This window comes from Cupressus sempervirens, chromosome 4 (assembly GCF_028749045.1).
Source record: "Cupressus sempervirens isolate cs-2001-9-10 chromosome 4, ASM2874904v1, whole genome shotgun sequence".
In the NCBI taxonomy this organism is placed as follows: Eukaryota; Viridiplantae; Streptophyta; class Pinopsida; order Cupressales; family Cupressaceae; genus Cupressus; species Cupressus sempervirens.
In genome coordinates this window covers 919350648-919369714 of record NC_143121.1, presented here as the reverse complement: position 1 = coordinate 919369714, position 19067 = coordinate 919350648, and the positions used below count along the sequence as shown (strand labels likewise).

The 19067-nt window shown below is 39.5% G+C and overlaps 1 protein-coding gene across 1 annotated transcript in view; it reads left to right on the top strand.

Annotated features, from left to right (window-relative positions):
- The first annotated feature begins 330 nt into the window (after nt 1-330).
- The window catches only part of LOC149564400 (damage-control phosphatase At2g17340-like), a 238791-nt gene continuing 220054 nt past the window's right edge, over nt 331-19067 (top strand). The window contains exon 1 of the mRNA XM_089827455.1: nt 331-553. Within this exon, the coding sequence (XP_089683581.1) occupies nt 384-553 (170 nt within the window). The 5' untranslated portion in view covers nt 331-383. The remainder of the gene's footprint in view (nt 554-19067) is intronic.

The following is a 19067-nucleotide window of genomic DNA, read 5'->3' as shown; positions in this document are numbered from 1 at the left end:
GTACTAACCATAATGTCATTACTCACTCTAATCACAACTCTATTCCTTTTAAAAATTAACCTCTAAATCTATTGCTAACCCTAACCCTAATATAAATTATAATATAAACTCTAATCTTGAAACCCTAAATTTAATCAATATATTTATGCGCAACACAACTCCTATCAAATATATATAACCTATCTAGTACGCAGATGTATCCAAGTTTTAATTTTTCATCACTCAACACGTGAAACATCTCCGCATACTGTATATACATTATATATATGTAGTGAAGTCCCAATCGTCGCAACCTATATATGCCTTTGAGGAGACGTGCATAAAAAAATTAGTCAGAAGAGGGGCATTTCTTGGTATTTTCTCGGACAAATTTCTCTCTTTCGATGGAGAGCTCGTCAGCAATGGTGCCTTTTCCTCTTCTGACAACCCCCATTGAAACAACATATAGGCCATGCACCATTCCTTATAGATTTGCTTCGGATTCTCCTCACAAGCCTACTCCAGCTGAACTCGCTTGGATCGAGGTCTTCAGGAAGTCTATTCCTTCTTTCAGGCAAGCTATTGTATTTATGTTGCATTGAGGTTTTGGTTTTTGAAGTATCCATTGTATTGGTGGTTTACAAAGCAGTCTTTAAAGTACGCCAATTGTTTCCGCCGTTGCCTCCTAGTTCAAAAAACAAATGATCTAATTAATTTTTTGAAATAAGCCTCTTATAAATTAAATATCACGTTTATGAAAGCTTTCGAGGAAATATAGCCCTTTTACGTTATATGCTCCCGCGATTGCTTTGTATACGATCTTGTCTAGCTGGTTATCTGAAATATTCTCAGGGTCGCTTCCGAGGACTTCGTAGGGATGGTATCTCATACCAAATTGCTTGGACTATTTCCTTGCTTCTTCTTCTCCCTAATATTGGTCAAATCGAGGGTGGTTCGAGTTAAATTGAATAAACTCAGTCAAGTGTGAAATTCAACATTGCCGGAACTGCTAAAAGCACACAATGTAGAGACCATAGTATATAATCGCACAAGTTCTAGTGTGCAAGCTTTTGATGGGGGCAGAGTTAGACTAGTGGGGTTGAGGAATTGCCTTATATCCAAGCGTGGAAATCATGGAAGAGTAATATTGTCTGAAAATCATCAAGAATTGGGTTGAGGCTGGTGGCTGGTGGCTGGTAAGCGATCGCCATAGCCTAGAGATTGCACTTTATTGCAGCATTGGGAATGGTAAAATCTAGTATCGTCACTTGTGCTACCTGGCAAGAAGGTACATGGATTCAAGTGAAAAAGATTCCAGTGCTAGAACTCATGGTTCCAAGGAATTCGATTTAGGGTATTGTCCGTAAATATAATTGAAAATGGTAGCACATGGTAAATTAGGTAGAGAGGATTACGTGTTATCCCGGAAGGGAAATATGGTAGAAACTGGAAAAACCAGCAAAAATGGCAGAGATGAAGATTGCTCCAGGGTGATAGAGATGTCAGGGGTTGTTGGCAGAGACATTCTTTCTTATTTAAGGCTATAATTGGTCGGATTATGAGGGACAAGAAAACCGGAGGAGATTTGGCTACAGAAGAATTGGGACAAATTCAAAGAAATTTATATTATGCCCCTACAGTTTTTTACTGTTGAATTTGAGAATGATGAAGACAGGGTTGAAGTTCTATCGGGGAGGTCCTTGGCAATTTGGAGATTTATATGTATATAATCCAAAAATGGAAGCCCAATTTCAATCAACTTACGCCTTGGAGGAGAAACCTTTCTGAGAGCGATTATATGACTTATCTTCTGAATTTTGGAGTGTTGAATGCTTACATAAAATTGGTAATGGTTGGAGTTAACCTTGGATTCTGACATTGGCAATGATGACCAAATACACTTTCCAAGGATAAAATTATAGCTGTCACGAGAAGGAGATTACATATTTTTTTCCATCAGGTGTTGGTGAAGAAATCACAATGTTGACAGTTGCAGAATATCTGTCAATAGAAAATGGAGATAAAAGGATCTAAATACTCCAAACAGGGGGGGTGAAGCACAAATGAAGAACAATGCAGGGGCTTTGGAAATCAGGTTTCCAGATTCTACAAAACAGGGGCAGGAAGAAATAGAGGAGCAATCCAAAGGGAGATAGATATAAATTGCAGTCCCTCGTAGATCAAGAAATTCTGATGATAATGTGGTAAGAAAGAGAGGATGAGATAGTGACAATAGAGCCCAGAACCATTAGTTAAACATCCGCAAAGCCAATCATAAATGGTGTAGCCAAACAGAGAATGAGGAGGAAAACAAATAACAGGAAAAGAACAGAGGATGGTTTACTTCCAAACCAAACATCCATCAAAACATAACTTTTTGAGCTCTAGGGGAGGCAACCCTCACTGGGAGGACAATGAAGATAAATTTGTGGAATTTCAGGGACCTCAAAGCTTCTAACAGGAGGTGTCTAATTAGAAGACAATTAGATTGCCTGATAGGGAATATTGCAGCATGCAGGAAACTAAATTGACAAATGATGAAGTTGAGGCATTAATAAACTAAAACTACAAAATAATGAACTTGCAACTACACACAAAATAAGTGCCAATAATGATCAACTTCTTAGACTATCTCCAACAGCCAGTATATTCATATGCTCTGCAAAGAATGATGATCAACGTCAAATGCTACCGTATCAACTCCTGGAACAGCACACTCACAAATGTCCTTCAAGAATATGTGTAACCGAGATCATCCAATTGATGCTACAGAATAACCATACCCTTATGTAGTGGTGACTCGTCTGTTAATGTTTTGCCCAGAAAATAAAAATAAACAGCAATAAAAGGTAGAATAAAGATGCACAAAAGACGCAAGAGATTATCCTGGGTAAGCCATTAACTTCAAGACAGAAATCCAGCCACACCAGAAAAATATCTCTTTAATTGATAATAAAATTTTCAAGTACAATGCTTTCCACTTGATGTTGTATATATATAGAATTGAGAGACCTTTAATATTACACTTGAAAGTCTCTTTAATTTTCAAATGCAAGACTCTTCATGTTTCCGAATGCATGACTCTTCGCATGATACATGTCTCTCCAAATGATATTATCTCAAATTTTATCATAAATATATTTTCCAGTTGTTCATACAACTAAATTCTTATTTTAACATATGCCAAAATCAGAGATAAAGATTGCTGTCGTAGCTACAATCTTTAACACTCCCTCTTAGCAAGAGAGAGATCTTTAGTAAGGCAGTCACACATATCTACTACCAAAAATGTCAATAATAAATTCTGATCACATAGATTCTCATAAAACATGTTATCTTAGCATAGCATAATTCATCATAGCAGCATAAGATAAATGTTATGGAGTCACAAACATGATTTCCACCATACCTCATTGTAGAGGATGGAACAAGGGTTTTCACCTTAAACATCTCACTGAGAAGAGTACATTTCCACCATGCCTCATCAGAGAGGGCGGAACAAGAGCTTTCACCTTAAATTTCTCCCTGAGAGGAATGTATTTCCACCACCCCTCATCGTGGAGGGTATAATAAGGGCTTTCACCTTAGACTTCTCCTTGAGAAGAATACATTTTTCACTATGCCTCATTGTAGATGGTGGATCCAACATACCTACTCATAGAGGGTGGGAACAAGGGATTTCACCTTGAACTTCTCTCACAAAGAAGAACTCATTAACAAGGGATTGCACCTCAAACTTCTTTCATAGAGAAGAATTCACTGACAAAGGGATTGCACCTTGAACTTCTCTCACAAAGAACTCATTAACAATGGATTGTGATGCAGAGAGCACAACGGAAGTGTGCTATATGGGCCTTCCACGAAACTATGAAATTATAGGTATGGAAACTATGAAATTATAGGTATGGATTCACATTTATAATCTTTTTCAACCATTCAAACGCATGCAAGAATGTTGCATCTTTTGAGAACAATTTCTCATCTAGGGCAGAATTTAAAACCCTTAATCAATCATTAATAACTTCCATAAATGAAAGAATGAAACCAATCCCTTTTGTGAGACTCAATAACAGTGAGTTAAAAACATTTTCTCCAAGTTATAGCCAAATAAAATCAAGGAAATAAAAGTTATTGCAATTTCCTCAAAGTTGTTCATATTATGACAGCACCTGACCAGTCTTCACTGAAATGGCCATAACTTCTTCCAAACATAATGAAAATAAGCCAAAATAAAACCAAATGAAAGATAATTGATATACCTTTCCGGAAATATAAGTTTCAGATCTGTATCATTCAAAATGAGTTTGCATCAACCAAAACATCAGAGAAATTGCAAGAAAAAATAACCAGAAAACTGAATATACAACATCAAAATAAGTTTTCTTTCATTCCAAATCCTTCCTCCAACTTCTCCAACTTACAATTTCGTGTTTTGGAGACTAAATATATATAATTTGGAATCACATTAAACTCTCCAACTAACCTACAACTACCTACTAACATATTTAAACCAACTTTTAAAAAGTGGTCACCAAGTTGTAAAAGTTGTCATTACAATTTTGACAACTTTTGAACTACTTTTACAATTATTATTCAAATGACTTAAAAGTTTCCCCAAACCCTTAAAATATGATAAATGTGAATGTAAGACGCCAATTAAACTATTTCTACTCTATTTTTATACATTTGAGTGGTTTTACCATACTTGACATTTTCCAGGACCTTTTAGGTCACTATGATTTTAATGGCTTTTCTAGCCTTACAGAATAATTTGAATGAACTCCAATAGGTCCTTACATAACATTGAAACCATATTAAAGATAATTTAAAATGTGAATTTATCCATGAGACAAAATGAATAGGCGTTCCTGCACCAGATTGCACTTGGAACTTCTTTAATAGAGAAGAACTCATTAACAACATGTATAGAAATGACTGAGATTCTCTCTCAACAAAGACTCCCCCTCAGTAGGGATAGTTTTGATCACCACAATGAGATAGCTGATGTAACCTCCCTCTGAAGCTGAACATCTCCCTCTGAATATGTATCATCAAGGTAACATCCCCATCTCATTGCTTCTTGTTGCACCCTACAATCAAGAGAGATGATAATAACTCATAGAATCAATTATAATAGAGATCAATTTTAAAAGCACACACTCTTCCCATTGATATAACACGAATTTAAGATAGAATACTTATCTCTTTCCATGCGACAACCATAAAAATCAGAACCAATAACTGAAATGAGTATCTTGCAAAATAATTCACACCAAAATAACTTGTCAATACAATCATAGGCTCTTGCACGATGTCGAGTCTATTACAAGGTAATTGGTAAATACTTGCTTATTAATAACAGAGACCGAAAGGTCAATTTATACAAAAGGAAGAGATGATGTTTCCTTAAGAAACGATCGTAAAGAATAGAAATATTCTATTCCAGAGAAAGCAAAAAACGAAAGCAAACTAAAGCTAAAGATATTTACAAGATAACCATTAACTAATAATAGATGTCTTATCTATTATTGTAATACCCTCCCTTAATGGTTAATCTATCTAACACACCAAGCTGTCCTCTGAATTTGACAAACTTATCAGGACCAAGAGGCTTGGTGAGAATGTCTGCAGTCTGATCTGAGGTAGGAACATACTGCAGATCTATAGTCCTGTCTTCAACCAGCTGTCGTATGTAATGACAATGAACATCCACATGCTTGGTTCGTTCATGGAAGACTGGATTCCGTGCTAACTTGATAACGCCTTCGTTATCAACAAACAGAGTAGTTGGTCCTGCTGGTGACATCTGCATATCCCCAAGCATCCGACGAAGCCAGACAGCTTCACATCCTGCCTTAACAGTCCCTCTATATTCAGCCTCTGTAGAAGAGAGAGAAACTGCCTGCTGCTTCTTGCTGGTCCATGTGACTGCACCGGATCCCAAACTAAACACATATCCAGATGTTGACTTTTTATCGTCAATAGAGCCTGCCCAATCTGAATCTGTGAACCCACTGAGTTTAGGATTATAACTCCGAGAATACAGAAGTCCATAATCAGAAGTGCCTTTCACATAACGAAGCACACGCTTTGCTGCCATCCAATGATCAGTCTTAGGAGTTGTCATAAAGCGTGAAATATAGCTCACTGCGAAGCTGATATCAGGCCTAGTAGCAGATAGGTAGATGAGGCTGCCTACTAGTTGCCTATACGTAGTATCATCAACGGAAGGAGAATCAGACTTGGCTGATAACTTGAGACCTTTCTCCATAGGTGTAGATGCAGGTTTGCAATCCTGCATTCAGAATTTGTCTAACAAGGCTCTAGCATATTTGGACTGAGAGATGAATATACCAGAACACTGTTGCCAAACTTCAACACCTAAGCAATAATGCATGAGCCCAAGGTCAGTCATATCAAAAGACTGGCATAAGTGTTGTTTGATTCCCTGAATCAAAGATGCCTAACTGCCAGTGATGATCAGATCATCCACATAGATAATCAGAAGGATGATGTCACTGTCAGTAGTCTTGATGTACAGATTTGAGTCTGAAGAACTCCTCTTGAAGCCTTGATCACTGAGGTACGTATCAATCTTGATGTACCATGCCCGAGGGGCCTGCTTCAAACCATAGAGAGCTTTTATCAATCTGAGAACCTGATGGTCTTTACCAGCAACCTTGAAACCAGGAGGTTGCGTCATGTAGACCTCTTCATGGAGATCACCATTCAGGAAAGCACTCTTTACGTCCATCTGATGGACCTTCCAGCCAAACTGTGCTGCCATGGCTAGGACTAATCTGATGGTGCTCATCTTTGCAGTAGGAGCAAAGGTCTCCTCATAATCAATGCCCTGACGCTGAGAAAAGCCCTTTGCCACTAAACGAGCTTTGTACTTATCCAAAGTACCATCTGATTTGTATTTGATTTTGTAGACCCTTTTGCAGCTAATGGGTTTCTTCCCTGGGGGAAGATCAGAAAGGACCCAAGTGTTGTTCTTCAGCAGGCTCTGGTGTTCAGATTGCATGGCCTGTTCCCACTCTGGAATTCCTTTAGCCTCGGAATATGTTTGAGGTTCATACACACTGTGAATGTTGGCCATAAGAGCAAAGTTAACAGAATTTATAGTTTTGCTCTTTTTTCGAGTAGTTCTCCCATCAATGAGCTCATCATCATGAAGATCAGCAAGTGTCTTAGCCCACCACTTAGGCCGGAGAGGAGAATGACCAACAGTAGTACTAGGAGATGCTTGATCAGCAGGATCCTGATCAGAAGAATTTGGATCAAACTCAGGTGAAGCATCTTCAAAACGAGGTGATCCTGCAGGAGAAGCCGGAGGTGGCTGTACAGGTATCACTGGCAGGACTGGAGCTGTAGGAGCTACTGGAGCCCTCCCATCAGGTGAACCTAATGGAAGCCGAACTCGCAAATCATGAACCTGCATAGGCTGGTCTGCTGGATCAGGAACAGGAGAAACAGGCATGAATGGTCCTCGCTGCTCATCAAAGACTACATCGCGGCTGTATATGAGACGAGATGTCTCAACATCAATAAGGCGGTAGGCTTTGTGAAGACTGCTATATCCAGCAAGCATCAGTTTCTGACTCTTGGCATCCAACTTGGTGCGTGAAGCATCAGGGATCCAAACAAAAGCAAGAGAGCCAAAAACCTTCAGGTGACTGATTCTGGGCTTGCGACCTGACCAGGCCTCTTCCGGAGTTTTACCTTTGACCGCCACTGTGGGTGACCGGTTCAATAGATAAACTGCAGTGTTAACTGCTTCTGCCCAAAAACGCTTCGGAACATGTCTGTGTTCGAGCATGGAACGAGCCATCTCGGTGATTGTCCTGTTCCGACGTTCAACTACACTATTCTGTTGTGGCGTGTGGGGTGTGGTGAACTGGCGTTGGATGCCATGTGTATCCAAGAAGCTGGAGAAAACATTAGAACAAAATTCCCCCCCATTGTCTGATCTAAGAGTAATAATAGATTTCCCAGACTCTTGTTCAACTAAGGGTTTAAACTTCTGAAATACAATAAATGCATCAGATTTCTTTTTAAGGAAATACACCCACATTTTTCTACTAAAATCATCTACAAACAACAGAAAATACTTGTACCTAAGAACAGAAGGAGTGGCCATAGGGCCGCAAATATCAGCATGAATAAGCTGAAGTACTTGAGAAGCTCGCCAAGAATCGCCACTGGGGAAAGGTGTGCGATGTTGCTTCCCAGCCTGACATGCGTCACAAACTCCAAGGTGTTGGGTTTGAATCTTTGGTAAACCAAGAACAAGCTCATACCGAGCAAGTTGTGAGAGATAATGCACATTTAAGTGCCCATATCGCTGATGCCAAAGTGAGCTGATGGAAGATCGCCGAGCAGCCATAGCTAAGTCCTGAGAATCACCAGAATCAGTAAGTCTGAAAAGACCATGATCCTCAAGACCAATTGCAATAGTAGACTTAGTCGCCCGATCAGTGATGGTGCACTGATGTGAACTGAAGGTGACTGCCAAGTGTGGAGAATGTCGCAGCAACTGACTGACTGAGAGTAGATTTAGTTCCATCCCTGGAACGTAGTACACATCAAGGAATATGAGCTTCCTCCCAACAGACTGAATTTGAATGTTGCCTTTACCAACAACCGTGTACTCTTCTCCACCACCAAAGATAACAGAATCTGAATAAGGCTGGTAGTCAGTAAACCAGTCTCTGCGGTGAGTGAAATGTCGAGAGGCACCTGAATCAATGTACCAAGCAGATGACTGTACATGATCTGCAGGTCTTTTAGCCATGAAGGCATAAAAGGCAGATTCCACCTGCTCAGTGTGCTCTGCATTGTTCGCTTTGGGTTGCGAACCTGATTGCTTAGACTGGGCAGCTAAGCGTTTCCGACATGCAACCTTCATGTGACCATACTTGTGGCAATAGTTGCATTGAATGTTCTTCTTTTTGGTACCATCGGATGCTGGAGCAGAAGACTTCTGCTGAGATGATTGCTGAAACTTGCCCTTATCCTTCTGAAAGGATTTCGCAGCAAAGGCTTGCTCAGTGGAGGTGGAACTGGAGCTGCTACCGAACTGTTGTTTCCACCGATCTTGCTGAAGTAGCAGGGTGCAGAGATCAGTGAACTTTAGATCAACACCAGTAGATGTGATGTTGAGAGTCTCGATAAAATGCTCATAGGAATTTGGTAAACTCCGAAGAGTGATTACCACAATATCCTCTTCCTCCATCTTGCGACCGATGGCAAGTAACTGATCACGGATTTCCTGAATCCGATTCAGGTGTGCCTGGAGCGAGGTGCGCTCATCCATGACAATAGAAAACAGAGTGTTTTTCAAAAAGAAGGCTCTGCTCTTGTCGGAAGTCTCATGAAGACCTTTTAGATGTGTCCAGATTTCGGCCGCTGTCTTGCCGGATGGAATCTGAGAAAGCTGGTCATCAGCTACGGAGAGTTTGAGAAGCATTACTGCCTCTCGATTGTTCAGATCCCATGTATCTTGATCAGGACCCGGAGAAGTCGGACGCTGCTTAACACCCAGAACAAGTTGATCGGTGTTTCGATATTCGAAGATTGTGATGATGCGCTGCTTCCAGGTTCCATAATTGCGACCATTGAATTTGGAATTATGCTCGAGCAGAATATTTGTCAGAGATGCCATGGCACGTTTTTTAATGAAAAACTGTGAAAATCTGTGAAGGCACGTTCTTTGAGGCAAAAATACGGAAGACCCAAAAAAATCAGAGAATGACCCAAAAGAGAGCTCGAAAAACCCAGAAGGAATCTGTTGTTGTTTTCTGAATCCGCTGGCTCGAAAATCGAGGCACAAAAATCGAGGCACCCAGAAAAAACGGACAACAACCCAGTTGAGCTCTCGAAAAACCCACCAAGAATCTGCAAACAAAAAATTTTTTCGACCCCAAAAATTAGGGTTTCGAAAAAAAACGGCCCTAGCTGAAAAAAGCTTGAAAAAACTTCAGATTTCTTGATGAAAAATGGTCGAATCTGCTTCCCAGAGCACGATGACAGGCTGAGACGGCTAAGAGCATGAAGATTTGATATAGAAACATGCAGATTTTCACCCCAAAAACGCGAGTCTCCAAAAAATGGCCACGATTTCCACGCGATTTGCAGACCCGTAATTCGGAAATTTCTCCAAGCAGAAAAACCCTAGGTGGGTTTTGGAGAAATTAGCTGAAATAATTTTGGAAAAATTTAAACAAATAATTTCAAGAAGAAATTATAAATTTTTCCGAAAAAATTTAAGTATTTAGCTCTGATACCATATTACAAGGTAATTGGTAAATACTTGCTTATTAATAACAGAGACCGAAAGGTCAATTTATACAAAAGGAAGAGATGATGTTTCCTTAGGAAACGATCGTAAAGAATAGAAACATTCTATTCCAGAGAAAGCAAAAAATGAAAGCAAACTAAAGCTAAAGATATTTACAAGATAACCATTAACTAATAATAGACGTCTTATCTATTATTGTAATAGAGTCACCATGCGTATGATACAAAACATTTAATATATGACATTGAGTAGCGGTACAATAGAGCTTTAGACTCATAGGTAATATAATACACAAAACAAAATACAATCTCATTTGCAAATCGTTATTCACTCTTATATCAAAATACGACCATATAAGTCGTTATGCAACACAAAATACACACTTATCGTTCTTCAAAACACAATCTAAATATAATCTTGAATGTTGTTATGAGAACAATTCTTCCCCATAATCAGGCTTGCTCTTATGCCACTTTATCTATCCTTGCCGACTTTAACAAAAGGCAAATCATATGAAGTCAAATATACTAGCAAAATACACAAGGGAAAAATCTGTTAGAGACACGCACCAAAATCAGACTGTAGACATATGCGTCAAAATCAGACTGCATGCACTTGCAGCATGAACAATTAACCAAAAAACCCGATTATCATATGAATGTCACCCAAGTATGAAAGAACAAAACAATCCTTATCACAGTTCTATATGCTTCTGCTGCCGTAAAATAATAAAATATATGTTTGCATCGCACCTAGCGTAAATACGATACCAAAATGGGGAACACAACAAGGAGAGTTGAGAATAGCCCAAAAAGAAGGTTAATGTAATTAAAAAAGAGGAGAGAATAAGCCCGATCACAAGCTGGCAGGAGAGTAACCGATGACCTGCTTAAATGCATGAGGGTGAATAATAAGAAGGAACTGAAAACAAAGGCCAGCTTGCAAAGAAATATAAAGAGTGCCATGTCATTAATAACAAACACCATCATTAATGCCAATCACATTTGGAGAGAATATGCGAACACGACATGAAGAGTGCTAAAAAGACAGACTGCTGATGATCATGAAGGCAAGTCATTCCACTCATGATGAATCCATGATACCATGTCTTTTGCAACAGCATCAGGCCCAAGAGCAAGAATAAATTACATGGACATAACGACTAAAAGAAGGAAAGCAACATAAAAAAACATAAAAAATTATTAATAAGAAGAGCTAAAGCAGCACGACAAAATAGCACTGTTGTTGGTGAATTCTATATTGTAGCCGACGGGTAGAATTGTATCCGAAAGGGTGTGTGACAGTTGAGTCATCCCTTTGAGAAAGTATATGTACACTGTCCGAAAGGGACTTTTGAGACATCATCATAATCATTATTATTGTAAGCATTGTACTTGGAGTGCATATTGCGTATATGAATAAAGTATTTGTTTTGTGTTCTATCTTACTGTACTACATGCGATAAGTATCTTTTTACCCTGTACGGTAAACGTTTGGCACTGGTGCCAGTCAAACTTGAAACAAAGGAAGTGTTATGAAGGTTAATGCTAAATCTGCTTAATAAAGATAGGAATAAGATAAAAGATAAGGATGAGATACGTACAACACAAGAAGTATTAATTTTAGCACAATGGGTGGAGTGCAGACAAAAGCTTCAGCAACTTACCGATAGACACCGAGGGGGTGAAGGAGCACAGACGGAGGGAGTGCATTCACCTAGCAAATCGAGGAGCATCGAGGAATTGCTAGAAGATACTTGATAGCGATTGAATTTAGTGGAAGAGACAAGGGAAGAGTTCCTTAACTTGTATACACTGAGGGTAGAGAATTCGAACAGAAGGGAAGTAACTCGTACGACTCGAAGTGCCAAAAGAGCATGAGCGTGGAGTGTACTCTTTGTTCTTGATACACTCGACGAACGGATACAGGTAGAGAATCAAACTTCGCTTGAGGAAGATCTTTTCTCACCAGGTAATGTAGTTGTCCAAAGTAGGGCGGTTGTCTGAAGCAGCACGATTGTGCAGAACAATGCGGTTGCTTAGAACAATGCAAGTCTCAGAACAACACGAGTGCTTAGAACAACACGGGTACACAACAAGTACCATAAAATCAGAAGAAAGTAGCAATGGTAGGGCCAAAGGAAAGATTGCCAAAGTTCAATAGCGATGGGACGATAGATTCGATCAAACACTACAAAACATGTGAAATGATATGGATGACAAATGGTGTAACGGACCAGGATGACTGGGTCTAACAGTTCCCGATGATGCTACAAGGTGTAGCGATTGATTGGTTTTTGGATGCTGATATGCAGAAATTAACTACATGGACAGAAGTCAGGGAGGAATTCATGGCAAAGTTCTGACTACCAAGGGACAATAATGAAATTGTGGTAGAAATATACAGTACGAAGTAGGGAAAGAATGAAATGATCCGTGTGTATGCAAGAAGGCTAAAAGAGTTGGTGGGGAAGATGGAGAGCCAACCAGCAGATGAATTAAAGAAAAGATGGTTTGTTGAAGGGCTACGACTGACACTAAAAAAAAAAGATGAAAATTGTACTTCCAACATCGTACATAGATGCATATAATTGGGCAATGGATTTGGAGAGAGCAGAAAACGAGCAAAAAGAAGAAACACAAATCGTCGGACTCGGATGATTCATCTTCTGAAAGTAGCAGCAATGACGAAGAATCAAGTAAGAAAGTTTGAGCATTGCAAAAGGATATGTTACGTATGATGGAGTTAAAAAATTTGAAAAAGAATCCTTACTCAGTGAAAGGGGAATTGTGGTGTACGGAAGGTAAGGAGGAGGGCCATACAAAGGGCTTCTGCCTGAAAAAACAATTTTGTGATATTTGCCAAATTGCGAGACAGTCCACAAGGGAATGCACATTCAATATGAAGACAAAGGGACACCGACAAGTGTTACTGACACAGGAATTCCATTGCAGGAGCAAGAACGAACACGAACAATGACGCAACCTCAGTAGGATACCGTAACAATAACCGGCGCGGACGAGGTGGTAATAATAATAATAATAACAATGGAGGCCGAAGTCGGATACAATATGACTTGAGTGGACAGCCGATGATACAATGTCGTGCGTGTCACCTCTAGGGGCACTTCGCTAGAGACTGTATCATGAAGGAAACACCATAGCTGTTGTGTAGATGGTGTGGTTCGGGAGACCACGAGGATTCAAAATGCCCTAAGCAAGGGGTGAACTTGTTAAGCATCGAAACATGTGATGAGGAGATATTAGCCATCACTCGGGAACAAGCAAAGAAGGCAATGTACCCAGATGTAGAGGAAGAAAAGAAGAGGTTGCAACAAGCATGGACGGAGTTGGAAAAACAAATGGAAACGAAAAAATTACAAACAAAAGACATTGCCGGTACTTCGCAGAGGAACTTGACATAACAAAATATTATAAGGCAAGTAATGCAAATGGAAGCTCCTATGATATTAAATGACCTTCTTACAATGCCTTAGTTATGAATGACGATACTGAACATGACACCACTCTTGAAAGCATTGGAAGAGACAAGAAAGGAGGGCAGCGAAATGACTGCAACAGACCCAATGCTACTGGAACTCACTACGAGAAAACATCCTACAGTAGTAGAGTTTAGTATCCTAGAACCATACTCACAGACACAATTGTTGATGGAGGGTCAGGAGTTAATTTATTATTAGAAGATGTATGGAGGAAGTTGGGACAACCTACGTTGTGGCCACCTACATTTCAACTACTCATTGTTGATCAGCACAAAATCAAGCCCTTAGGGACCCTGATGGTGGAGCTTGTAATCATCGAGACGCAACCATTCTTATTGGATTTTGTGGTCATACCGTTAAAAAGAAAAAGGTACGATGCCATTCTAAGATGGGGTTGGCTGGTACAGGCAAAGGTGAAACATGATTGGAAACGAAATACCCTATCCATGGAACATGGAGGCCGAAGATTTGTAGTCGACTTACACACACAGATGATAGGTGAGGAGGCAACATCATTGGATTCCGAAGGTGAAGGTGGAGGGGACAATGAGGGGAAGAAGAGAATGGAACCTGATGAAGAGGGAGAATTGAGACTGGAAGGAGGGTCTAATGATGATGACTTGGACTCGGTGATGACCTACTCCATTGGCAGATGGAGGACTACGAGCACTTTTCGAGCTGTAATATGTTAAGGGTCGATGGAGGTAATAAAGGAGAGGAAAATGAATGTCTGAAAGAATAGAGAGAAACAAAAGAAGGAAAGGCGGTTACGGCTGAAGTTGAAGGAAAGAACATACCGTATGGCCAGTACAGGAGGAAAAACACACCGTACGAACCCAACACAATGAAAGTTTCCACCGTACAGTACACGGTGAACAGACCATGCGGTAAGAAAAGGTTACACTGCATCACGGATTTAGTAGAAAGGTGCCGATAGCAAGGAAAACACATCGTAACAAAGAGGAAGGGCTTACTAAAAACTTCAGCAGTACAAAGGGAAGGTTCTAGAATCAAGAATATAGTTATTGACGACAAGGAGTGGCAGCCGATGAAATTCATGGTGTCAAGTTTAAGAATCATGATTGAAAACAAGCCAGGAGATATGGAAAGCCTGAGTGAAAGACGGTATAATTTAAGTAAACTTGATGAGCGATGACTGCAAGCACAATGGGCCATAAAGGTTACACAGAACAGGCATGAGGCATGGCATGACAAGCACTTGAATTTGAATAGAGCTCAACCAGGCCAACTAGTGTTGAAGTATAATGGGCGAAATGAGATCAGACTAGACAAATTTAAAATAAAGTGGGTTGAGCCATATAAAATCCATGAAGTGGGCAATAATGGAGCAATAAAATTATAGATGCTCAACGGGAAGCAAGTGCCTGATGCAGTGAATGGTTCAAAGTTGAAAATCTATCATGAAAGAAATAATGCCTCTCTGTCGACAAACAATTGAGAGAATAAATAATGTATATATGTAAAATAAATAAGTGTAAATAATGTATAAGTAAAATTTTTTCATAGTATGACTGTTGAGGAGAAAGCAAACGAGTAAATACCAAAGTGAAAAATCAGAACATGCTAATAGAACAATGAGATAAAGTTAGGGAAAAGTACTGTACAGTTAGTAAGATAAGAAAAAGGTACTGTACGACCAACAAATGGAAAAGAAATGATACTGTACAACCATCACTTGGAGGGAAGAATATACCATACGATCATCATTGGAAGGAAAGACATACCGTACGGATATATAAGAAGCATTTGGCATTGTACAGTCTTTATAAAAATAGGGTATTGAGAAAGCTAGAAGAGATCACCGTACAGAGAAAGGGAAGCAAGAGAAGTTGATACTGTAGAGATGTGAAGGCAAGCCAAGATGGAAAGACCATTGTATGGCTCGGTACGGTGAGCATAAACTAAGCGTGAGCATATCGTACAAGGTTGGCAGATGCTGTACGACTCATACAGATGAGTAAGAAGAAAAGGTCGGTTTGAAAGAGGTTATAGTACTGTACGGTCTGGAAGGCTACCGTACATCGTACGACTATTAGGAGAGGAGTGAATTCCCTACGGACAAGGAGGGCAACGTACGGATATGGAGTACGATCACCTTACAAATTGTAGAGCAGGTATATGATACACTACACGACTATCAGATAGAAATTGACATCGTACGACCATCAACTAGCAAAAGTTCACTATATGGAATCACTTGAAGGGAAGGAGGTTGCCGTACACCGTACAGTCAACATAGAGAAGTTATAAAACATCATTGCAGGGCCATATGACATAAATTGATACAAGGGATGACCACCGTACGAACACAGAAGAAGGGTGATAGGAGGTTCCAAAAAAAAAAAAAAGACGACAAATCAAAACAGTTCACAATGAATAACGTATGGTACTAAAGTGAAAGACATAAATAGGTAGTGAAGAAAACATAAGTGGTTGGTAGAAAGAGTATGGAATCGAAAGAAAATCACAAAAATGGTGTGTTCCATGGACTTCTTGGCGGCGGACCTTGTGCCCCTAGACCCCCAATCAGTTCAGTTATTAGTCTTGGGAATTGTGACCAATTGATGAGACCTAGAGCTGCTGCAGGCATGGAGTGTCTGTATACTAGAGGTGGAGAGGGCACTGGAGCAAGCCTTTTGAGAGGGGTGCTATGCTTTGAGGCACTTGGAGGAGGTGTTCGATGTGAGGTTGTCTTGGTGGATGCATAGAGAGCTCGAGAGGAGCTGACCATCCAGTTGGAGGTAGTAGAGTGACACTTGGCTCAATGTACCCAGGAGTTGAAAGTAGAGAAGGTGGCACGGGTGGCTACCAAGGTCAAATTGGCTAGGATGAGAGTATTGTGTTAGTAGAGGCTACAGATGCAACATGTTTTGGAGACCAGTTTGGTGTAGGCATGGGAGTAATGTGAATGTGATGTGAAGGAAAAAGATCTATCCTGTTATAGTTAGTCACAGTTAATGTATTCCATTTTGCTCAACGGACCAAGGAAAGGATAAGCTCAATGAGGCTTTGTCACTCCATAATAAAAAACAAGAAAAGAAATCAAACAAAGACTTTTGAAATGCATGATCAAGAAGGAAGATCTTTCTCACAATTACTCAAAATTCAACATTCTTTTATTTGCTGTTATCTAAACTTGGCTCTAATACCATATTAATGTTTTGCTCAGAAAATAAAGATAAAGAACAATAAAAGGTAGAATAAAGATGCACAAAAGACACGGGATTATCCTAGGAAAACCCTAACACTTGAAGGGAAAAACCCAACCGCACCAGAAAAATATCTCTTTTATTGATAATAAAATGGTCAAGTACAATGCTTCCCACTTGAGGTTGTATATATATAGAATTGAGAGACCCTTCATATGACACTCAAAGGTCTCGTTAATTTCCAAATACAAGACTCTTCATGTTTACAAATGCACGACTCTTCGCATAACATGTCTCTCCAAACAATATTATCTCAAAATTATCATAATTAATTTCTCTAGTTGTTTAAACAATATTATCTTTATTTCAACGTATTACAAAATGTAACGCCCCGCCAAGAGATCCAAAAGAATTAACCTAAAGTTTTACTAAGTTTGCTAAACATTTTTTTTTTTAAAGTAAGAAAGTATAACATACACATCAAACACATAGTAGCGGAAGTAATAACATGTAATCATCAACAAACATACATCACAAGTTACATTCCTTAAGGATCCCAAGACGTTGAGTCACATTTAAATTTAATTAATTCTAAGTCTAACAACTACCACATACATATGAAAGAATAATCAGAAAGTCCAATGTCCATAATATACATTTGTTCCGAATGCCTCTTGGCAAATTAATTCGGAATGCTCAATCATCCACTGTACATGTCACAGGGTATGAAAGGCTTAAAAGAATATAAATATGTAAAGATAAAGATACATCATCCTCAAATCCATGATACAAAGTACAATAAAATAAATGAAATCATCCACCATACATGATACATCAATACATCCATAATGATAAAACATCCATGAACAGAATGAAGGTAAATGCCAACCAAGAAAACTCCAGCCACGGCGACTACGGACGGATCTCAATGGTAAGAGTAAAAAGCACTACCACCCGACCGCGTGGAACCTAAATGGTCCACTCCCACCGTGCTGAGGAGATAGTCTCAAGTCCCAAACGAGGTATCAAAACACAAAACACAAGTACTCTCTAAGTCTGGGAAATCCTAAAAGTATACTAACTCAAGGGTTCCAACATAGATAGACATCTAGACCCAGAGGCACCACAAAGACACGTAGGAAACTTGCTATGCAAGCGGGAAAGTGTCATCGCAAAAGTCACGTAGAAGTTACCCGAGCAATCCCTTAGGAATCCCGGGTCCCTAGTGATCCCTGCGGCCACTAGTATCCTATCATATTGACGAGGCATACTACGGAATGCAAGGTCGTAACCAAGCGTTCTCTCTACCCCATCCTAGTCTGTACTAGCACTCAAGGTATGGGAGAGAACATACAGTTATCTTATTAGGTTCATTTAAGTCAGTATTTAGGTGAGATGTTTTCACTTGTTAAAACAACTTACAATGGGTTACTCCAGGTAGCCTCTTAGGGCCTCGATCCCCATTGCAAGCCACTTCCCGACACTACACATAGATAACCTACCCTAGGCTCATGAAATCAAAGAATCATAATAAAATCACCTCAGTCCTATACAAGCAACTGAAAAAGATCATAAATATAATTCACAATAATCACATCAGTTCTCCATGAGCAACTAGAAAGCATCAAATAATAATCATAATGATCACAACAAATCTCTATCAGCACATGAAGGCATCAATGATAAATCACAATATCCAATGGTTCTCCAACGAGTAATCCAGAAAGAATCCCAATAATAGAACACAAAACTGATCGAAGACTCCAAAATGGTCAAGTCACACATGACACAACATGACATCATCAAGAGCAAAACAAACACTTCAGTCCTCTCAAAGCGACTAGAAGGTAATCCAAGTATAACTGATCCAGACTCAAAAATGGTTATCAAATATAACTGATCGATGACTCAAAAATGGTTAAGTCAGGTATCTCAATACATACACCTTAGCTTCACACAAGGAACTAGAAAGCAACAACCAACAGTAAAACATCTGTATCATAGAGCATACCATCACATTACCAAGGTCGGGTATAAATGATCGAGACCAACATCAGCATGACATCACAAACACATAACCCCCGAGCCTCTGGTAACAACCTAAGATTGGTCA